The 23,540-nt window shown below is 43.5% G+C and overlaps 1 protein-coding gene and 2 long non-coding RNA genes across 19 annotated transcripts; 1 reads left to right on the top strand and 2 right to left on the bottom strand.

The window, feature by feature from the left end:
• Window positions 1-318: 318 nt before the first annotated feature.
• Window positions 319-22,067, bottom strand: LOC144018859 (uncharacterized). 17 transcript variants are annotated; one of them, XM_077521520.1, is made up of 19 exons: window positions 13,527-13,645; window positions 11,401-12,373; window positions 11,063-11,115; window positions 10,882-10,953; window positions 8,355-10,579; window positions 7,750-8,190; window positions 7,558-7,676; window positions 7,408-7,476; window positions 6,743-7,319; window positions 6,324-6,630; window positions 6,020-6,244; window positions 5,395-5,935; window positions 5,092-5,304; window positions 4,785-5,014; window positions 4,429-4,694; window positions 4,115-4,348; window positions 3,497-4,028; window positions 3,127-3,264; window positions 321-1,287 (listed from the first exon to the last, which is right to left on the bottom strand). In XM_077521520.1, the coding sequence occupies exons 5-19, from the start codon at window positions 8,549-8,551 to the stop codon at window positions 1,087-1,089; spliced, it is 4,290 nt and encodes a 1,429-aa protein (XP_077377646.1). In that variant the 5' UTR covers window positions 8,552-10,579; window positions 10,882-10,953; window positions 11,063-11,115; window positions 11,401-12,373; window positions 13,527-13,645; the 3' UTR covers window positions 321-1,086. The 17 variants fall into 17 exon arrangements, with proteins under 17 accessions (XP_077377693.1, XP_077377684.1, XP_077377719.1 ...); XM_077521502.1 differs by having other exon boundaries at window positions 13,509-13,635; XM_077521550.1 differs by having other exon boundaries at window positions 11,401-11,554; window positions 13,527-13,623.
• Window positions 13,391-15,742, top strand: LOC144018938 (uncharacterized). Its single transcript, XR_013283555.1, has 3 exons — window positions 13,391-14,113; window positions 14,481-14,567; window positions 14,649-15,742. It is a non-coding gene; the product is annotated as an uncharacterized LOC144018938 (long non-coding RNA).
• LOC144018932 (uncharacterized) lies at window positions 13,702-18,126 on the bottom strand. Its single transcript, XR_013283554.1, has 3 exons — window positions 16,404-18,126; window positions 15,759-15,989; window positions 13,702-15,486 (listed from the first exon to the last, which is right to left on the bottom strand). It is a non-coding gene; the product is annotated as an uncharacterized LOC144018932 (long non-coding RNA).
• Window positions 22,068-23,540: the final 1,473 nt, after the last annotated feature.

The following is a 23,540-nucleotide window of genomic DNA, read 5'->3' on the forward strand; positions in this document are numbered from 1 at the left end:
CTCTTATTGCTTTGGCGTAATCACCTGCAGCTATTTTTAGTTATTTTGTTTGTTTTTTTTACAAGTAACTGTTTTGCATTAAATAAACACTATAATGTATTTATTTAAAACAAATAAATATAGTTATAACTAAATGCATTTGTTGTGTAAAGAATTTGCATTTTTGTGTAGACAAGGTTTTTGGGGCTCATAGTAAAAATATTAACAAAGCTTTTATATATATATATATATATATATATATATATATATATAAACTGCTGTAAAAACTACCTGGAATTAAGAGTCAAAATAAAGTTACAGTATAATAACCTGGCCAGGACATGTGAATAACTTGTCAAAACAAATGTATGAATGGATGACACCACACAAAGCCAACATTTCACATCTATTTATTGAAAAAATTAAATATAGAATAACTGTACAGAATGGTTCATTTATTCGTGCCTTGGCCGGCTCGCAGGTCATTATCTTTTTCCCGCTGTAAAACCAGCCAGAGGTCAGCAGGTTTCCCCTCAAACAATGTGCAGAAGCGCACCAGCTGCTTCTTCGAGGACCCGGGCACTCTGTTCATGAAAGATGTGTGGCCTTAAGCCGCCTGTAGTGGGTAGCCACACTTTTTGCAGGCGTGGACCTTTCGGCAGGTGTTCTCTTGGGCTTGGGCTTCTGGCCCCTCTGCTGGTGGTGCCTCTTCTTCACCCTGGCCTGCCCGTGCGGCCCGCTTCTGCCTCCACGCAGTTGTGCGTGGTGTCTTTTTTTTGTGGCTGCATGAGTGATTTCTCTTGCAGCCAAGAGGAAGCACTCACTTCGTCGGCATGTTGTGATGGGCAGAAGTACTCGCCCATAAAAAACGCGTGTCCACCGGCACTGGTCCTTGGCTCACCGCACCACAGGCAGTTCTGTCCCGGTTGGCTGCTCCATGTGAAGCCCTGGTTGTCCGCGAGGATTTGCTGGTCCCAGGTGGCCCGCATCCTCCTCCTGTACAAGGTGCACCACTCTCGACTTGTGCGCCGACACCACTTGGCGCAGGACCCTCTTCTTTTGGTGCAGGTTCCTCTTTGTCTGCCTCGGACTTCTTCCTGTGCAGGTTCATGTAGGCGCCGCAAATGTGGCACCTACCGTGGCAAACACGGCACCGGCTCCGGGGCCCTCTCCGCTTGGCCTGGTCATAGGCTGCGGTCCGAGCGGCGGAGGATCCTTTGTTTGGGACGGCAGAAGAAGCAGCAGCAGCGGAGGCGGATGGCCCAGGTTGGGGAGATCCTGCCTCATAGGATGTAAACTTAGTGACGTCTGCAAAAACATCAAGGAAAGGTACAGTGGCATGAAAAAGTATCTGAACCTTTTGGAATTTCTCACATTTCTGCCTAAAATCACCATCAAACGTGATCTGATCTTTGTCAAAATCACACAGATGAAACAACAGTGTCTGCTTTAACTAAAACCACCCAAACATTTACAGGTTTTCATATTTTAACAAGGATAGCATGCAAACAATGACAGAAGGGGGGAAGAATAAGTAACTGAACCATCACATTTAATATTTTGTGGCCCCCCTTTGGCAGCAATAACTTCAACCGGACGCTTCCTGTAGCTGCAGCTCAGTCTGGCACATCGATCAGGACTGATCTTGGCCCATTCTTCTTTACAAAACTGCTGTACTTCAGTCAGATTCCTGGGATGTCTGGCATGAATCGCTGTCTTGAGGTCATGCCACAGCATCTCAATGGGGTTCAAGTCTGGACTTTGACTTGGCCACTCCAGAACGTGTATTTTGTTCTTCTGAAACCATTTTGAAGTCGATTTGCTTCTGTGTTTTGGATCATTGTCTTGTTGCAGCATCCATCCTCTTTTTAGCTTCAACTGTCTGACAGACGGCCTCAGGTTTTCCTGCAAAACATCCTGATAAACTTTTGAATTCATTTTTCCATGAATGATTTCAAGTTGTCCAGGCCCTGAGGAAGCAAAACAGCCCCAAACCATGATGCACCCTCCACCATGCTTCGCGGTGGGGATGAGGTGTTGATGTTGGTGAGCCGTTCCATTTTTCCTCCACACATGACGATGTGTGTTCCTCCCAAACAATTCAACTTTGGCTTCATCAGTCCACAAAATATTTTGCCAAAACTTCTGTGGCGTGCCCAAGTGCCTTTTTGCGAACATTAAACGAGCCACAATGTTTTTTTTAGACAGCAGTGGCTTCCTCCGTGGAGTCCTCCCATGAACACCATTCTTGGCCAATGTTTTACATATAGTTGATGCATGCACAGCGATATTGGACTGTGCCAGTGATCTCTGTAAGTCTTTAGCAGACACTCTAGGGTTATTTTTTACCTCTTTGAGTGGTCTGCGCTGAACTCTTGGCGTCATCTTTGGTGGGCGGCCACTCCTTGGGAGAGAAGCAACAGTGCCAAACTCTCTCCATTTGTACACAACTTCGCTGACTGTTGATTGATGAACATCCAGACTTTTAGAGATGGTTTTGTATCCTTTGCCAGTTTTATACAAACCAACAATTCTTGATAGCAGGTCTTCCGACAGCTCTTTTGAGCGAGTCATGGTGCACATCAGACAATGCTTCTCATCAAGACAATTCTGACCAGGTGTGTGTTTTATAGTGGGCAGGGCAGCTTTAAGCCACTCATCAGTGATTGGGCACACACCTGACTTAAATTGTTTGGTAAAAATTGGTTTCAATTGCTCTTTAAGTATCCTTAGGCAGAGGGTTCAATTACTTATTCCTCCCCCTTCTGTCATTGTTTGCATGCTATCCTCATTAAATTATGAAAACCTGTAAATGTTTGGGTGGTTTTAGTTAAAGCAGACACTGTTGTTTCATCTGTGTGTTTTTGACAAAGATCAGATCACGTTTGATGCTGATTTTATGCAGAAATGTGAGAAATTCCAAAAGGTTCAGATACTTTTTCATACCACTGTAGGTCTGCACAAATATAAAGCAAAGTTTCCAAAATGACACGCACTATCAAGTGTTCTTTTCGTACATACCTAGTTCGTCAGATGAAGCCATCTCTGGAGAAAACGCGGTTGAAAAATGCGGTTGTTGCTGGTCAATCAAATGAAGGCTGTCTTGAAGACAGCTGCTATTTATGTGCTCCAAAAGGACACACCTACCTGCTTCACTGGGGTGAGGATCGGGGTGCTGGAAGGAGGCTCCTCTTTGGTGGGAGGGGGGGCCCCTTCAGCAGACACAGCCGTTGTTCTTTGAAGTCGAGCAGGCTTCGGGATGGGCTGACTGGGTGGCTGGGGCGCCTTTGAGCCAAGGCACAAAGTGTATGTTTGAAAAATGGTCACGCCACACCACAGAACAAAAATATCACAAGCATTCACAGGTAAATGATGTCCCTTCTGCCATCTAATAGAAAAGTTTCCTTTTCCCTCAAGTTAAATGCACTCACATTAACAAGACGCAGAGGCTCTGTCAGTGCTCAACAAAAGAAGGGACAGGAACATATACACACATACACGCGCACTACAAGATTACCTTTCTGGTGGTATCCTCGCTCCTCTTCTCATCCAGCCAGTCATCCACCGACCGTCCCGCTGCCTGGGAGCAGAAGTGCTCATTCCTGTACCGGCTGTGGCCAAACTCCTTCGTTTTAGGGTTGCCACAACTTTTGCACAGGAAATGAGCCACTTTGCGCTGCTGAACCCGAGGTATCACATTCACCAATTTCTTCTGAGTGGATGACGGAGCAGGGGCTGTGGCACTAGTGGAGGCTGTGGTGGTGGAGGCTGCTGTGGCGCTGACGGAAGCAGCAGCGGAGACACAAGTAGCGGCAGACTTCATCCGTGCCGCGTACAAGTCGGGCAAGACGGGCCCCCTCAGCGTTTTCGCCATGCCCGACGTGTCCTCCGGGTGTTCGAAGAGTCGGCCCTCTCTGGACGGCCCCGGCTGGTCCATTAAGGGCCTGGCAGCTGGGAGCGCGTCCCCTGCGCTCATGTCTCCGCTGGGGGCCGGAAGAAGTGACTCACACACGCTCGTCACGTACAGGTCCTTGCTCCTGTTGTGGTGCCTGCGCAGAAACACATTTACAAATTTGTTGAAAGGCTTGTCCTTGTCGCGATGACGCAAGCAACCAAGCGAGTGAGTCTTACGCACCATTGGGTAAGGGTCCGGTGATTGACCGCCACCAGCTGGATTGGAGCCGCGGTCACGAGGGGTCTGGACCTGCACAGGTCTCGGATGTGACCGTAGTCACGTAGGACCAGACCCCAGCGGCTCATGCGGACGCCGCACAGGCTTTTATTTTGGCTGTGCACGTTGCACAGCCTGATGAGCACAGCCTCCACGACCCTGCTGGCACTTGGGGAGTGCCCTTTCCCGATGAAGAGGCTACGCAGAGAACACGCCACGTTAAAGGACCAAAACACGACAAAAATTGCCATCAGCCGGCTGTGACATTTTACGCGTACCGTTTAGCAGTCTCCTCGCTGCCCAAGTGTGTCCCCCGGCTCGCCCTGGACTTAAAGCGGCCCTGGACCAGGGGCTGCTTTCTTGGCGGAAGAGGCGCAGGGGGAGCCTTGTCGTGCTCGTGGAGCTTCTGCCACAGGGCTTTTATTTTGGCTACCTGTCCCTGGGTGACGTAGCCCTTGTGGCGCAGCTCCACGAGCGCGTAGGCCAGAAGGACGACAAAGTGGTACCCCCCTTTGCCGTCAGGCCCTTCGACGTCCTCCTCCTTCTGTGTTGAAAGGACAACTTGACATGTGGCACGTATGCATGCAAAAGAAAAAGAGCGACCGGCCGACAGAAAGACAGAAGAGAAACTTACCACTGCCGGCTGCCCCGGCAGGATTTGTTGCTGGCCCTGGGAGTCCACCGACATGGCCAGCAAGCGGAGATATTCCAGCTCCTGCTCCTCTTCCTCCTCCTCAGCTGACTGGTAGCCCTCCTCCACCTGGTCCTGCCAGTCGTCTGAGTCCTCCTCATCTGCTTCAAGGCTAGCCTTGAGCAGGGTGGCGCCAGTCTGCGCCCGGAGGTATTCCACCCCAATTAGCTCTCCTGCACGCAAGTCAGTCAGAACTTAAGATGTCAGACAGCGGACGGGAGTAACCCGCTAAATCGTCCACCACCCTTACCGGTGTACGTCCCTGGTGGAGTGTAGGTGTGCAACGGGGAGGTGATGTGATGTGATTGCAGCACCTGCTGAAACCCATCCACCACCCGCGCATTGTAGCAGCGGTCCACGTCCCCTCTACCGCCCACTACGGCAGCTCTGGCTCGGTCCTCATTCCACCTTGTCAAGCCCTCCATCAGGTAAACCTGGAAATGAAGGGCATTGGCAGACGTGCCTGCAGAAAGTGGCAAATGCGGGGGAGGGAACATAAGTTAACAGCTTTGACGCAAACACGCATCCAAAGTACACATTTCACTGAACTTACCGGGAATGAAGCGGCACTGGTGGAGGTGGAATGATTCCAGGGAGGTGGACCCCCGTGCACACCGGAACACAGGGAGCTTCACCCCACCTACTGTGACCTCCCCAGTTTGGGTGTAGAGGGCCACACCCGGCGGGTCCAGGATGCAGGCCAGGTGGCGACGCTGTGTGGTCCAAATACTGTGCATGAGGCCGTGGTCCAGGAGAAGATTGCCCAGCGTGTCCTTGACCTCCCAAAAGTGATTAAGGACTTCCTGGATGAGCCGCGCAATCTCCTCCTCACTCCTGGTGCGGCGGCGACAGTGGCGCTCCACTTCACGTGACTTCAGTGAAATATAGGCACCCCCCGCCTGCGCCTGCTTGGCCCGCCTCAGCCTCTCGACATCACCCGCATCCCACTCAAAGATGGCTAAGGCGAGACGGGACATGAAGGATCCGTACAAAACGTGGGCATCTGTACGGACCCCCCTGGCGAAGCGGCGCATTAGTTGCCATATGTCCAGCCGCACCACCAACTGGTCCCACTCACCGAAGGCGCGCGCGATCTATTAACATGAGCAGACTTTAGTGCACGGTCACAACAGAAAAAAAAAAAAAAAAAAACTAAAAACAACAAAAAAAACATTTACCTTGCTCTGGCCAGTCAGTGCGCAACAGTCCCTGTCAACATACAGCACCTTGGGAGGTGGCTGTCCGGCTTCCCGGTACCGCCGCACCAGTCCATCGATCATGGAGGAGAGCCCCTCCCCCTCCATGGCCGTGAGAACGGACATGAGCACCTGCCCGTGCTCGTTACCCACATTGGTCACCCAGGCAGCCGTCCCCGCGGCCTCCCCTGTCAGCTTTTTGGTCATCTGCAGGTGAAAACGCACACACACAACACACAGTCTATCATCACTGTGAACACGTGTGTGCCGTTAGAGAAGTACGCACCTTCTTGGTTGAGTCCATCTTCAAAATGCTCCCGAAGATGGACGTAAGCCGAGCCTTGTTGTCCTGAAGGCAGGGGAGGACGTCTCGGACGTACACTGCCTGGAACCAGGCCACGAGAGGGATTGGCCGCATTGGTGGTGGGAGTGCTGCTGTTACACCGTGCTGCGTGAGGATGGACAGGTAAACCGTGGTCCTGGACATCCACTCCGAATAATGCGCGTCCTTCAGGATAGTACGCAGCAGGGTGGCACTGTTTCCCAACAAGCGTGGCTTCATGCGTTCAACAATGCCCTTGTCACAGGCCAGCCTAGAGGGAAGATGAGAGCGAGGCGGAGATAATCAGTGCTGTTAAAAAAATAATAATAATAATAATAATAATAAAAAGCTGGTGGCAAGAAGCTGAATGGCTGGCTTTTTACTTGTAGGTCAGGACTGCCGGGAATTGCACCCGCTGGGAGATGTGCATTTGACCAATGATTCTTTCTTCCCAAGCGGGGAACTTTTTTTGGCAGCCACTGCAGTCCAGGACCTCTGTGCCCATGTAATACCAATCCTTGGCATCGAGCACCCGCCGCACGGTCTTGTAGAGGCCGCCACCAGTTAGCCGACGTTGGCAGTTCGGGCATGTGATCTTCAGCCCCCACATCTTGTAAGGCACCCACAGGAAGAACCTCGAATGGAAGAACTGCCTGTGGGATGCGGGGGGCTGGGTGAAGTACACCGGCAAGCTGGGGGGCTCCCACCAGAGCTTCAGCCGAGCTCTGAGGACCGGTTTGCCGCTCGGTCTGCTTTCAAAGAGAGCTCGGCCAACCCATTCATGCTCACTCTCCGGAAGTGTCGTGAGCCAGCCCTTGGGGAGGACTGTGCGTGGTGGCAGCAGAGGTGATGGTGGTGGCTGCTGCTGTGGCAATGTGCTGCCACGCAGCCACGCCAAGGTGGGAGCAGCGGTGCTGGTGGGAGCGGCGGTGCTGGCTGATGGTGTCTCGGCTGTGGACACTTGCAAGAAAAATTAAAATAAACTCACTGCTCACTTTAATTTATTTGTCACTCTGTTTTTTTTTTTTCCATGAACAAAATCACTCACACTGGGACTCCACCTCCATGGCAGCTTGGAAGAGCATGTCGTTAGTCGGCTCTGACGGCTCACTTGTACCTGTGAAGACATGCAAATTTGCAAATGTGCAAATGAGCACCTGGCAACAATCTGGGATCACTCAAGTGGAGGGTCATTTACCTGCAGTTGGACGTGATAAGTTATACGTGGCCTCATGGTCACGTCCAACAATGTAGGTGTGGAGCCGCCGAACCAAAGAGCCTGGCTGAACCGGCCGTCCCCGTATTAAGGCCACATACCTACACGGCAACAAAATTTGAACAAGTTTACTAATGAGATGTTTTCACCTGCCCATACTCAAACACAACTTACGAACGATGTCGCTCGTCATGAGACTCGTACAGGGAACGGTAAGTCTCTCCAGCGTATTCCCCGTACCCGAGCTGTTCCTCGTCGATGTCTCTGACCACCGGCGCCCCCATTGCTGCCAACCGGTTCCGGATGGCCAGAGACATCTCTGGGAACAGGTGGGCATACGCTGCCAGGGCGTCCTTGTTCGCAGCCAAGGGTGACTGCGACATGTCCCCGCTGTCCCACTCCCGCTGGTGAGAGGCCAAGACCATGCAGGCATAGCCTACATCGTGGCTGAGGAGCCACTTAAAGGTTTGACCCCGGTACTGGCCAAACTGGAGCTGACTCTCACTCAGCACCAGTTGCCAGCACTCGGTGTCACCTCCGGCGTGGGCCACGCGCGCCACTGCCTCCTCCTCGACCTGCTTGGCCGACTTGCAGGTTTTCACCAGAGGTTTGGCTCTACAACAATAAATGAGATGTATTAGCCTAATTCACAATTACACTATTGAAATGACAAACACTGTAATGTGACATTATACAACAGGAAATGTAAAACTTATGATTTTGCAGTTCAATATCTTTTGCATACATTGGAATACAATAATACAATTGTCCTACAGTACCTGCTCGCTTTGGCCAAGTTTGTAGCTTCAGCCGTGCATTGAAGACTTAAGTCTGTCATTGCAGGTGGCAGGAAGACAAAGATGGGCCTGAAATCCATTGTCTGGGTGCGCACACAAAAACAATTTCCACACGGAAAATAAAAGATAAAATAAGCATTCATTAACACGTACTTAACGTACACACAAACCTCAAACATGTCCCCATAAAAACAATTTACATACACCTATCGAAAAATGTGCATTTAGGAATACATTTACTAAAAGTTATAAGTGTGTGATACCATTAGGCTGTACATGGCATACATTCGCGACCTATTAGAAGTTATGTAATAACTTACAGATACACGGACACACGCGAACATGGTGACAGAAAATATTTGCACGCATACGTATCGGGAAAAAATGCACAGTTATGAATAAACAGAGTAAAACTTTTTACTTTTGTGTTGTACGAGTAGGCTTCACGTATTCGCGATCGATCGATTACAAGTATGTAGTAGCTTACGGACACATGAACATGGCTACAGAAAATATTACACGCACACACACACACACACACACAAGGATCAGGAAAATATGCAGTATTTATAAGAGTATTCAGAGCGTTTTCTAACATGATGTGTCAACCTATTCAACTACTAAAGTGCTTCAATTATTTTCCAATTTTTACTTCAATTGACCTTTCGCAAACTCCGCCCCCAAACGAGCATTGACCAATCACACATTTAGCAACCGTTGCTATGCAAGCTTAGTCCGTTACTCTTTACTCAGCTCTCGATGACATCCATAGTCTGATTGATTTTATTTGATGGCTTACGAGACTGCTAACCACCATAAAACTTAACGGAATAAGAGTGACAACCATTAACAAGCTCCGGACCTCCAAAATGATGCAGCGGTGTGCCTACGGCGTATGTAGATCGGACTGTGCTAACTCCATCGGGCTAACTAGCTGGCTGTAGTGTAGTTTGCTTTCGGGGCAATAACAAAACGATATCAAAGAAAAGAACGTGTGCTACAGCCGTCCCGCTATAAATGCTTGATCCGGGGGCCACAGTGAAATAAAGGCATATCGGTGACCCAAGTCGGGCGTGCCATCCATCCCATAAAATCGACTTTGTTGCAGCCGAATGTCTTGGCCTGTCAATCAAAGTCAGTGGGTGGGACCACCTATGTGCAATTGTATCTGATTGCAGACCGCAGAACGGAACACTACGCCCCCAAGCACGGAACACTCCTCCCCCGCAGGCTACGGGTAGTCTTAGAGGACAAAAGTCGAAACTTTATTGCAAAAACCACACAAACGTACCACATACGAAACAGACTATTTAGAAACAGAATAGTAACTTAATGCAATTAATGGCGCGACAAACTAAACTTTATTGCAACAAACACACAAACGTAGCACATATGAAAAAGACTTTTTTTCACAAAATTATGAGGTGGAAATAGTATTTTAAAGCTGGTTTAATTGTGATATGCATACAAAATGTTATTTTTTGTTAGCCATCTTTAAAATATATTTTTTCCATAAAGGCCTACAAAAAGCAATACTAGGTGGTATATTTATGACAAAAAGGTAGCCTACTTCATCATTTTTTGAAAAATTCCTCTCCAAACATGATTTTATGATACATGTAAGCATTATGTAATGTACATGCTTCTGTAACTTCAAATAACCACTCCCATTTTTTTGTTTTCCAAATCACATTTATTTTGTGACATCAATTTATGCAGTTGCTGCAGCGTCTGTGAATGTTGTAATCTGAATAAAAACCAATGAGTTCTCCTCTTTTTCCATGTCCCCAGAACCCTCTATATTCTTTAAATATAGAATTGCATTGGATGCAAGGGGTGAGGCAATAGGGGATCCTGTACATCTTTTTAAAATCGGGTGAAAATGCACTCCGGTTGACGACACCTGGTAGATAGATAGACATACAGACAGACAGTCAAGTCATCTTATGTATATAGTGCTTTCAAACAGCCTTAGCTGTCACATAGATAGATAGACAGACAGACTTTTTTTTTTTTTTTTGTCCACCCATCCATTATCTTAACCACTTATCCTCGTGATCCCCACTCTCTCACAACTTACTGTCTAGCCACTGAAAATGTGCTTCCCTACGAAATGATTCTTATCTGATGATCATCCAGAATCGGGTGCCTTCGCCATCATTGAGGACAGCAAGAATCAGGATGGATCGTAAAATCTCCTCTGGTAGCTGTGAACATAACCGCATAAAATAAAAATAGACTGGTCTTCATCATCAATATGATCATCATTATCTTCTTCGAACAAGAGTAGTGCAATGAAGAATTCCTTAGCATGTTTTTGTAGCTTTCACATAATTTGTTTATATTGTATAAATGTCAGAGCCACATGATTCTCTGATAAAGATGCAATATTAAAGTCTGTACTCTGTGTAGTTCTGTTTGACTAGCCAGTGAGTGTATATCATCAGTTCATAACTGTGCTTCACCTCCAAAATTTAAAATACATAAATAAAAATTGTTGCATGCATGCCTGACGGATGGAAGCGACCACTCTCTCTGCAGAAGGCTTCTTGACCTTGGTTGCTGACATCTGACGTTCCTCCTTAAGTTCAAGGGAATGGGATTAATTATATGTTTTGGACATGTATACACTACAATGACAATTTGCATAGATTAATTGGGGTTTGGCAAATTCTGTCCATTATTCTTACCTTGGCATTCTCATCTATTTTCCTCTTTCTGGAAATGCGAGCCAGCCTTATTTCTGTGCATTAGGTTAGAAAAAGCTTTTCAAATTTGAAAGGTCTTTCTTTAAAAGTCTGTGTCATTTGTTTAATTGTAATTTTCTATATAGAGTACTAGTGGCATCCATTACTTGGCATCAGTATCAGTGAGTACTTTTTAGGTTGTACCGAAATGTATTCATCATTCACAAAACTAACAATACATTCTTTTTCATATTTATATAAATTGCTTACCATGGCAACTAAGAAAGAATTGCCATATTAAAATTTAAATAGATTATAGTGGACTTCAAACTACAACATACCTTCATGACAAATTGCTGTCTTATCATGAGTTTGCAGATGTGCCACAACATATGCAAACTCTCCACCTTTGGCACAAATGCTGCATCTGTATTGGTCCAAGCCTTCCAAAATGGGTGCTGGTAGGTGTCCATCTTTATAGACTGTTCGATGAAGCTGAGTGCAAATTAGAACACATTTTATTTGTATAAATCTTTTGTCATCCGACTGTAGAATTGGCCAATTACAATCCAAAAACATACCAACATAAATACAAAAAACTGGACTCATGTAAAGATTTCTTAACGTTCATGCCACAACAGAGTAAAATTATGTTATTATTCAAATCCCATCGATACATTAATGGTAATTAATTACGTAGCTACGCTATACAGGCCTATCTGCTGCAAATATGTGATGTATTGGGCTTACACCATTTTGCATTACGCACAGCGTCACGGTGGATTCCCCATTTGCAAGTTACTACTTTTAGGTCATCATATTGTACGGTACACAGGTTCAAACTATTGTTCCATGTGAAATAACAATTGGGATTCAACGATAGAGATATGGAAGAAAAACGTTGTGTTCCAATAAATCATTTCAATTCATTTTTCCAACTTTCTGTGCAGGAAACGAACTTTTCTTTCGCGACCTATGTGCTAATGTTCATTAAATAAAATACATGTCCACTTACTTTATGCTCCCGACTCGTCATTTTACAAATTATTTCGTGTCGTCCCCGGGAACTTTTTGAGAACTAAGAGGTTGTGATAATGGATGGAATGATTTCGTTTCGTAGTTCTCGTGGCGACCGCTCGCTGCAGAGAAGTTGAGAACACCACTACTGGATCACGACAGCAGCGTCACTTTCCGTCAATCAAGAGCATAGGGGCGTTCCGTTCCGTGGGCGTTCCGTTCCGTGGGCGTTCCGTTCCCAGTCTGCGGTCTGCAATCAGACCCTTCTCCCTATGTGAGCCGAGATCGCCGTGACGCCTACCCAGTATGGAAGCCCAAAAGTGTCAAAATTCAATATATAAAAAGGCCTTTTTGAAATAACTATCCTTTTGATAAATAACAGACAATTATATAATATGGACATTAAATTTTAAAATGAGGTGTTAGTATTATTAAGAAAAGTGTTATGCTATTCTTTAATATGTAACAAATATTTTATTTTGGTTAAATATTTCATAATGATTATTTTAACAACGTCATACTTCTTAAAAAAAATAATGACATTTAATTTATTTTCAAGGTTTTATAAGATAAGAAAACGTTGTTTTACAAAATCCGTTTTTATTTCATAATGTCCTTTTCCACAATTGTCTTCTTTTACATAATGGCGTTTTACAGCCGAATGACTTGGCCTGTGAATCAAAGTCAGTGGGTGGGACCACCTATGTGAGCCGAGATCGCCGTGACACCTACCCCGTAGCCTGACGCAGAAGTTTAACAATGCCTTTACGTTATGATCAGATTCTAAACGATTTGCTACTTCTTGGCGTACTTCTGAAGGCGACTTATCTTCCGTATCCATGCTTTAGCAAGCCTGTGACCGCCGTGGCTCCTCATCAGGCGATAAAATCTCCACGCGTGAATCGATACTGCAAGTGCTGCTGCTCATGTCTGTATAAGGGGCTCAGCCAATCACGTAACTGGCTCCGCCTCATGTCATTCGGCTGTAAAACGTCATTATGTAAAAGAAGACCATTGTGGAAAAGGACATTATGAAAAAAAAACTGACTTTGTAAAACGTTTTTTTATCTTATAAAACCTTGAAAATAAATTAAATGTCTTTTTTTTTTTTTTTTAAAGATGACGTTGTTAAAATAATCATTATGAAATATTTAACCAAAATAAAACATTTATTACATATTAAAGAATAGCATAACCATTTTCATAACAATACTAACACCTAATTTTAAAATTTAATGGCAATATTACATAATTGTGTTATTTATCAAAAAGGATAGTTATTTCAAAAAGGCCTTTTTATTTATTGAATTTTGACACTTTTGGGCTTCCATAGTTGAATAGTCAGCTCCTACAGTTTAAATCAAGTTAAGGTGAGGAAACTAATCTGTATTAGCTAGAACAAAAAAAAAAGCTAAACTGTCAGCACGCTCACCAATTGAAGCAGACTCACGTGCTTCACTCTTCTCGCTCAGCGTTGCGTGTGACTTTGCGCTGTGTACTACTCTCAGCGCTCGGGACTCGGTGAGTTGGCTCCTCAGCGTACGCCACTCGAATCTCATCTCCCCCGGCGACCCACTACTTCCGCTTTTAAGCTACCCGCCTAAATCACGTGACCACGTCAATAGGTCGCTTGCACATCGTAATGCATCATGGGAGTTTTTCCTTCGGGCGCCATATTGGGTGTCCGCCGGTTCACAAGGTACACTCGCGAGTTACACGGTAGAGCTTATCAACCTGATGTAATTTTCGCAGTATTTTCACGATTTACCGGAAGATCAAAAACAACGATACAGGCAGAAGGTGTCTCTGTGTGGCGGGATTGATCCTAATTACGTCCTGACCAAGGGTGATTTTTTTTTTGACGGAGAAAGCTTGCTGGCCAAATGTGACTTCTCTGGACATTTTTCACTACCTCGTGTTGACAACATGCTCCATAACACGCCAACAAATCCCTGGAGGCTTACAATTATTTTGTAAGCGGGTGGATACAGAGTGTAAACTTTAACATCGCATCAGAAGAAACTGTTGCTGTTGCACGTAAGTAAACCACATGGTGTTGGTAATTCTGCACACAAAAATGTTGATTTGTTCTCAGGCTTCCTGTTATCATTGTGTTTACATGCACAGCTGGCTTTACCTGATGTGGTTTTTCAAATAATTTTATAACAGGCAAATATGGCAGAGCGTATAAGAATAAAAAGTAACTGCACAGCCTCCCCGTGGCTTAATTAAATTTAATGCTACCCTTTCACTAGTTACATGTTCCTTAATCAACTTATTCTAAATGGTTAAGGTTAACCACTCTCAGAGGACGTATTTTTAGTTTCAGTTTCCAGTACAATAAAACGTGTTCATGGTAACTACTGAGCATACTGACAGCTTTTCTTATGATCTCACGGTTAAGGAGGCTGTCACAACACCCAATTTCTGTCTGGTGCCAGATGGCAACAATTCCCATCACTTGTCACGACAACACCAATAGTATTACCAGGTATGTATGGCTTTACTTTTTGTAGTTTCTTATTTAATTCTATGTTTCATATTTTCATTACAATGTTTGTAATATTTTCAGATTCAGGCACAGATGAGTTTAACTGGACGGACTTCTGCGACTTTGTGGTGTGGACAAAGTGTGATTGAGCGAGTCCACCCAGATCGCTCGTTTTGGCCAGTTGGAAAAGCCAGAGTTTTTTTTCCCCAAAATCCCCTCCTTACCTGAACTGCTCGGGAGAGCATTTACTAGATCAGCAGTGGACTTCCAGTGTTCCTGCTCAGCCGCTGTCACCTACCACTTGCTCATGTACTTCAAAGATGCGGAATAAAGTAGTTTTTTGTGCTGCAGCAGATTGTAAAATCAAATGATATCACTTGAAGTGTGCCAATCTAGACTGCCAAAAGGACAGTGGTTTTGTGACAAGTGTGAAACAAGGATTATTGGGAAAACTGTAACACAGTACTGGTACTTGTCTTACATTAAACAAATTTAAAAGAGAGCAACTTTTTCCTCTGTACATAGCATAATGAAAGTCATTGCGTACCCCATCAACATTACATCATACCGTCATCTCAGGATGGTAGGCACCTGTGCTAAAATAAACTACATTAATTAACAGTTCAATTTTTAACCCTGAAATTACTACATCTAATCATTATTCACTTCATTTTTTGTGCTTTTAGAAATAATAGAGATTTTTGCCATTACTTTAAGAGGGACCATATTGCACATTGAGTCAAATCCTGTCATTTGTATTATGTATAGCTTTGTAAACAAACCCAACAAAAGAATTTGTATAAACGCTGCCTTTATTAGCGCCAAACAAACAGTCGCATGTTGTCCTCCTCCAATGCTTTGATGCTCGCCTTCGTTTCCATCATGTCATTGGCAATCAAGTCGGTGTGGCATGAGATCCCTAAAGAAAAAAATAAAGAAAAAAATCACAAAAAAATACGGTACCAGTAATAGGTTTAATATAGTAAAGTAGTATAGTTTTTTTGTCAGTGTAAAAGAAATGTACACATTTTGTTGCATTTTTTAATGTATGAACATTGCTACAGGCAAATACTTATTTCTATAAACACTTCCAAATGTCTCTAAAATATAAGGTGCGTGTACACACACAAACAAACACATACATTCATTCATGCATACAATATATCATGTAATGAATTCTGAGTGGCATACCAGAGTCAATGATGTCAGCAGTACTTGAGGGTACAGGTTACTGGAGCCATCTGGCTGCATAACTGCAACAATCTCTGCCACTTCGAGTCGTCTTTTCTTTGCTTGTCTCTCCTGTGCACGTTCATATCTTGGCACCGACTGGGCTGAGACATAGATGTTGTAACTTGGGACCCAACTTTAATGTTGGAGCCCAGTCGGGATGATTGGACAGAAAAACGGGCGCAGGGCGACCTGTTAAAATAAACAAATATATAAACAAATAAAATATGGAAAGACTGGTTATTTTACCGCAGTAGGGTGGCCGTGAATAAGTTCTTTAGCATGATGTGTAGGCTACCGGGGGTCTGTTTTCTTGCATCAGCCCCTTCTGTCTCTTTTTTTTCCCAAGTTTACATTTTGCCACCAAAAAACATGTTATCGGCATTAAAAGCCCAAGACTAATCAATCCAATTTCAGCAGTAAACACTTTGCACTGGCACTACTTGGGTGAAAATGTTCGATGTTAGCTTTCGGCTAACGTCCGCTAGCCAGCTTGTACTACCGAACTTGCTTGCTCATGAATCCAAAACATAAGCAACTTGCCCATATATGGGCGGTCGAAACGTTATTAATCCTCATGCATTAAATAAAGGTAAACAAGCTTACCGCTCACAAAGTGATCGCTGCACACACGAGCCCAAAGTAACGACTTCCCTCCGGAGTCCGCACTCCTCTGTCTCCAGGCCCTGGTTCCTAATTATTTTCGGAATTCGGAAAAAAGACCGACCATTTTCCCCCTTGGCTTCGTTCGAACAGCCAACGATGCAGCAACAATGTACCATTTTAAACGCAGAAAACAAACGTGATAGATACGTGTTAGACCGAATCGCTACGTAAATGGAGGCCACCCAGCATGGCGACTACGAGAAATCCGAGGCGGAAGTGACGACATGTGCAAGCGACCTATACGCACAAGCCACGCTGTACGTAATTGTGAAACCGGAAGAATGACGCAGGCAACGTCAACAAGACCCGACAATCAACACACACAACTGAAAAGCCAATAAAATATCATCTTAATAAGAGGTAACCTAATAAAAGATACAGTGATACCTCGGCTGACGAACGCTTAAGCTCACGAACTTTTCGCCTCACGAACATTAAATTCGCGAGGATATAGTCTCTGCTGACGAACTTTTTTTTTTTTTTTCCTTTCTTTCTTTCTTTCTTTCTGCTGACGAACTAGTTTTCGGCGGACGGACCAAACCACGCGATCGAACAGCACCACGGTGGCGGCCACGAGAAGCTGATGCACGCTCATGGCGTCCCAGTTCGTCGCCCCCTTTCTTTTATGCTGCGTTCTCACCAAAAGCGAGGGACGGCGATTCGGCGGCGCGTTTGCATTGTAGTCAATGGAGTTCGCGCGCAACGGAACGAAAGTGCGTGGGGCGGCGCGGAGGACGCGGTACGTAGCAGCGAAGTTCAAAAAAATTGAACTTTTTTCGCGTTTCGCCTCGCGGTAGCCAATCGGCTTCGAGTACGGGCCATGTTACACACAGCGTCCTCTCTATTGTCACCCCGAGCGCAACAACACGGCCAGCCGTGACAGAATGTGTCATGTTTCGGTTTTGTTTGGGTTGGGTTTTTGTTTTAATTTTGGTGAGTGTTGGTTGTCTGGTGTTCCTGTCTTTTTTTCCCCAGTCTCGTTATGGTTAACCTTGTCCACCTGCTTGTGTCTTCCCTTCCTGGTGTGTGTTGCTGATTGGTTCCCCCTCCCTGCTGTGTCTCCCAGGTGTGTCCTGTTAGTGTCTCATTAGTGTTGGTATAAGGGAGTGGTGTTTGTTTCATGCGGGTGTGGGAGCATTGAATGTTTGCATGTTGTCTTTTTTGCCACGTCTTCCAAGTCATCCACGTCACGCCGAGTCTTCCAAGTCATCCACGCCAAGTCTCAGCCTCAGTCCACGCCAGGTTCATCATGCCCTTTCTGCCCCCGTTCGTTATACCAGTTCTCCCCCAGTTCGTCATGCCAAGTCTATCCACGTTTCACACAGTCACTAAAGTCATTCTAGTTGCTGTCACTCCACTTCTCCCTGCCTGTTTATTCTGCCTCTGGGTCCATCCATCACATCCCCAACGTAACAGAATGATGTTCAAGAAAGTGCTGGTAAGTCTGTTTACTTGCTTTTGAACTGTACCGAGTTAACAGCAGTGCTTATTAACGCCAAAGCTATTTTTAGCTCAAATGCTGGCCGCCCGATTGCCACTAAAAAAAGCGAAAGTGCTATCACGTATCTCAAAAAAGGAGAAAATAGTGCCATGGCTGTTTAGTCCCAGGAAAGAAGTGAAAGTAGTTAGCGGTGCTCACTTTTTGTTGACTCGCTAAAGTTCTTCACTTCCTTGTTCACCAAGGGACACGCCTCCTCCGCTCCGGTGAGCACGAAAGCGCGAATGAGCGGCAACCGTTCCAAAAACACTCTACGTGGTGAAACGCTCGCGAATGAAGTAAGTCTACCATTGCTATTTGCTACCATCCTTAAGAACTACCATCACAAAGGTAAATAAAACGACTTTATTACACAGTACAGTTTATTTCTTTAATTACAATACAATAGCACATTTATTATACATAAAATAAGGTATATTTTTGTGTAGTTTTAAGGCTTATTTAGTAGAAAATTATGTTTTATAGGGACCTGGGAACGGATTATTCTCATTTTAATGGTTTCTTATGGGAAATAAATGTAAGGAAGACAAACTTTTCGCCTTACACACACTTTCTGGGAACCAATTATGTTCGTGAGCTGAGGTATCACTGTATATGGTAAGTGCTATTACCATCCAGGTTACACCATTGTCGGTTTTTCTTTCATTATTAAAGAGGTATCAACAATTTTGTATATGTGTGCATTACACTGCCATTTCAAACAAGTCCAAATATTTGACAAAGGATGGCAACTGTCTCACTGTACACATTCAGCACATTAGAAAAAATTCCCCTGGGATTCTGACAGCTGCTGAATTTCTTCAGAAGTCTAGGCCTGTGGTAGTTGCACTTCAGGGACTGTGACACATACATGGCGAAGATCATATGGACCCTCCCAGTCAATACCATATTCTGTCTGCCTGAAGGGCAGTGGCGGAGCCAGACTTTTATCAATAGGGGCAAGGATACTTCATCCAAAGATGGTGCCAAATTTGTTTTCATGAAAATTAATTTCAATCGGAGTCTCGAGATGTTCAAATATATTTAAGTACATATTAAGCACAGGGGAGATTTTTGCACATAATGTGCCGTTTATTAAGAATGTATAAAATGTACAAAAAATAATTCATCACTGTTTAACTTGAACGTAATTGCACGCACACACGCAGATACTGTATTCATGCAATTACAGTACTTTTATCAACATAACATAATATGAACATAGTGCAAATTTGTATTACACTATGGCTAAAGGTCCTGTCAGTGCAAAACTCTCCTTGTCGTTTCATTTTCCACACACCCTATAAAAAATAAATTTATTACTCCAACTACTTTTTTTTTTTTTTTACAACCACATAATTTATTAATGTGATTAATAATGTTAATAAATCCTCCACTTCTACAGGACTGTCTCAGAAAATTAGAATATTGGGATAAAGTCCTTTATTTTCTGTAATGCAGTAAAATAAACAAAAATACCATACATTCTGGATTCATTACAAATCAAATGAAATATTGTAAGCCATTTATTATTTTAATATTGCTGATTAAGGCTTACAGCTTAAACAAAACTTAAACATCCAATCTCAAAATATTTAGAATATCCTGAAAAAGTATACTAGTAGGCTATTCAACTAATCACTTGAATCGTCTAACTCGAACACCTGCAAGTGTTCCAATTGAATCCAGAATGTACAACATTTTTGTTTTTTAATTGCATTACAAAAAATAAAGGACTTCATCACAATATTCTAATTTTCTGAGACAGTCCTGTAAATGCAAACGTCAGTTAGTGTCTATTTGAACTTTCAACCATTGGAGAGTGCTATTGTATTGTATTGTATAACAAGAACAACATATTTATTTTTAACTTGTGCAAAACTACGTTACTTATTGATGTCCGTCCAAAACAATCTATCTTAACTAGAGGTGTATTACTTAAATAATTAACTGACCATTAATCGCACATTTTATATCTCAATTTATATCTAAATTTACAATAAAATGTACATTTTTCCCCACCTAATTTAAATATGGTTTTATTTTTTTAGTCATTGATAGAGTAACTTCATAACAATTCAATAAAAAAAAATAAAAAAAATCATTAAGTAATTTCATAACAATTCAAGAAAAAAGTTAAAAATAAAATGTACTGTAAAACCAAACCTAAGCGTGACTGATTTGTTTTGGTAATTTTTATATCACTATAACATGGTATAATTGCAGTTGTAAGACAATAGTGACAGCTCAGTGCATGTTTCTGTTCATATTAGGAGGTTTTAAAACTGTAAAATACAACACAGTCCCCACAAATATATGCATTCGCTCAAGGCTTTTATTTTGTGAAGTGAAATAGGATGTTCATTGTAAAATGACGAATTTTTACTGCATAGGAACCAGAAACGACCGATGTGTTCTTTTCATATTAATAGCTCTGTAATTTTAAACAAGAAGTAACTTGCGAGTTTCTGTACATTTTAAAATTGTAAAATAGAACTTGACGCCAATCTCCACACATATAGGCAGTATCGTTTAATTTATTACTGCTAAATTGTGTTATAGTGACTCCTTTTCATGACGTCGCACGCTTTTATTTTGTTAAGTTCTCGGATGCGAGACGCAGCTGAGGCCGCTCTACTGTTACAGCGAACACATCGGTAGTTTCACTTTCACCCTGATGAGATAGTTTGTGGAGATGCTGAATAAACTACGCCTCACATTAAAGACAAATAGGCTTGGGCTCACCCCAACTGACAAGACGGCGTCCATTCGGCTCTTTACTCTCACAGGGGTTTCAGAGTGCCCATGGACACCTCTTAGTGCTCGGTGCTAACGGCTAACCGAAAGAGTTTTTTCAAAGCAAGGCACGGGTGGTAGTGGTGAGACACAGTCCAAATGGCTCATCCACGCTACGTTCTGCCCCTCAAACACTGTATTTTAGCTCCAGTGCATTTCTATTGGGTAGTTTTGACGTGGACGTTTCTACTGCGTGGTGACTGGAATTCCCTGAGTAGAGGCTTTCCAAATAAGGAGCGGTCGTTAATCGAGCGTTAAAAAAATAAAATAAAATAAAAAATAGTGCCGTTAAAGGCACTTTAAGTTAACGAGATGATAACGCGACAATTTTAACACCCATGTGAACATAAAAGTTATTTTAAACAGTCACTCGCGTCTCACAGGCAAACCAACATGAAACAGCCAAATGCCAACGTGCATTCTTGATGTGCCGGTACTCAGGAGACTGCTCCTCATAACAGGTGATTCTCTTTCTCACTGACTCCTAGTTAGGTGGATTATAATGCTTTGTCGTAAGTAGCGCCAGCCACTGTTCAGGAGGGGCATAACAATTAGTAGCTGTCTTACCCCGGGTTTACACCGGTTGCGTGTGCGGTGCGGCTGCGGTGCGTCTTGACTGCGTGCTCCGGACGCGTCAATTTTTGTGGCCAATCCACACCGGCTCCGCACAGCTGCGGTCCGGCAGCTCCGTCGCCGACCACTTCCCGCCGTGTCTCGCGTGACCGCGCGCGATCATGTGGCATTAACTCTTTGACTGCCAGCCATTTTCGCAAAAGGTAACCCCAGAGTGCCAGCTGATTTACAGAATTTTACCGATCTTTCAAGCTCCACAGAAAATGTGTTAGGACTATGAAAACGCGGATACTACCAAATGAAGTCTCATCTTTCATCTAAAAAAAAAAAAAGTTTGTTTCTACCTTATTCATATCTTCAGTAATCAACAATAGAAAACGGCTTCGTTTCACCCAAATCCTCTAAGTGCAATTTTGCATATTTTTTTACAGTAATATACCCATTTTATAAAATTTATGAGGGTTTGAACATTGTCAATGTTTGAACAAGAGAGAAATGGGAGAACATGTAAATGCCTCAATGAGAAAAGTGTATAAATTGTGCGGTCGGGGATTTTTGAGCCTTAAAAGATTTATAAGAGTTGTAAAACATAAAGCTAACTACTTCGCGGATTTCATTTATTGCGAGTATTTTTTTGAACCTAACCCCAGCGGAAAACGAGGGAACACTGTATTGCGAATGGCTTAAAACTTTCAGGCAGAACATGGCTACTAATAAACCATCTCCCAACGTTTCACCTGCATTTCGCAATGCTGTGATGGTGGTTTCAGCTCTGGTGATGTAATCCATCATGCTTTCGTCGTCTCCCTTCTGCAGTGAAGTAAGCATAGTGTACAGATTGAATGCAGGGTTTTCCATTTCCGGCATAATACTCCCTCAATATTTTCAAAGCTTTTCTTCCGTCATTGGGCGCATCCCTCATAATTAATGAGGCTTTTGTCATCGAGGAGTTGAATCATTTCTGCGTATGCATCAGCATTTTTGTTTTCGGCGGTTGCTCTTGCAGCGTCGGTCGTTGGTTTTTCCAGCACAGTTTCTTTCAGCCCTATTAGATGGAAGTGTCCCAACATTTTGGTCTCCCAAAGTTCATACTTGCTCTCATCTCTGTTGAACGTCAGTCAAGGCAACCTGCTTGTCCCTTGTGGATCCATGATGCTAATTAGCTATTCTTGCTAATTAGCCGTCGGTTAGCACGCTGTTCGTCGCGACTTTCCAACAGTGGATATTGACAAACTTTCCTTCCGAATGTCTCCTGGGCCCATAACCTGTTAAGTTTTGTCAGCTTAACGATGCATTCGGATGAATGTGTGACGGAAAGATGAAGTTTCTTTAGCCAAGTATGGCGTATTTATTGCAGAGCACAACAAAACACGTCTTGCCTTTCAACAGCTGTCAGGCTCAACAACTGAAGTAAAAAAGAAAGATAAAAGAACAAAGGAAGATAAAAAAAAGTGTTCAAGCGCCTCACAGTGGCACAAGAGCAACATTACACATCAACTGAATACATAAACAACTGAGGACATAATCTCAACATTTTGTCATGATTAATGTATTCATTTTTGAGTTCATTTTTTGTCTTAAAAGTCCGACTCATGTCATGCTATGTAGCTAGCTAGCTTCCCTCCAAAAAAAACCAAGTTCGCAAATGTTTTTATTTTGAAATATAACGGATTTACCTTGATGCGAGACGCCGGACTGAGTCCGGCTCGTGTAATTTCTTTAGCTTCATGAAAATCCGCATGCAGCGTCCAGAAAAAATAGAACGCTTGCGGAAACCTTCCGCATCGCTGCATCCATTCCACCCCACAGACCAACTGCACCGCAGCTGGTGTGAATTGACACGTAGACTTGAATGTGTTCTATCATTGCGGCGTCTGTACGTATGGAGGACCAAAACAGCCAAAATTCGAAATAAATGATTAAATAAATAAATAAATGACTAAAAGTGAAAATAAAAATGAATGTAAAAAATATAATTCCAAAATTATATCTAAAAAAAAATAAATATAAATGGAAATGAATCTGTTTTTATTTTAACTTTGTCATTTATTTAGACATTAATTAATTTATTTAGTCATTTATTTATCTATTAATTTCGTCATTTCTTTACTTATTTCGTTATTTATTTATTTTTTAATTTTGGCAGTTTTGGCACCTCAACTTGCGACTTGAGTTGTTAGACAACAAGTGAGAGCAGACAGTGGACAAGATCGTCATCCATTGCTGGAGCT

This window comes from Festucalex cinctus, chromosome 1 (genome assembly GCF_051991245.1).
Source record: "Festucalex cinctus isolate MCC-2025b chromosome 1, RoL_Fcin_1.0, whole genome shotgun sequence".
Classification (NCBI taxonomy): domain Eukaryota; kingdom Metazoa; phylum Chordata; class Actinopteri; order Syngnathiformes; family Syngnathidae; genus Festucalex; species Festucalex cinctus.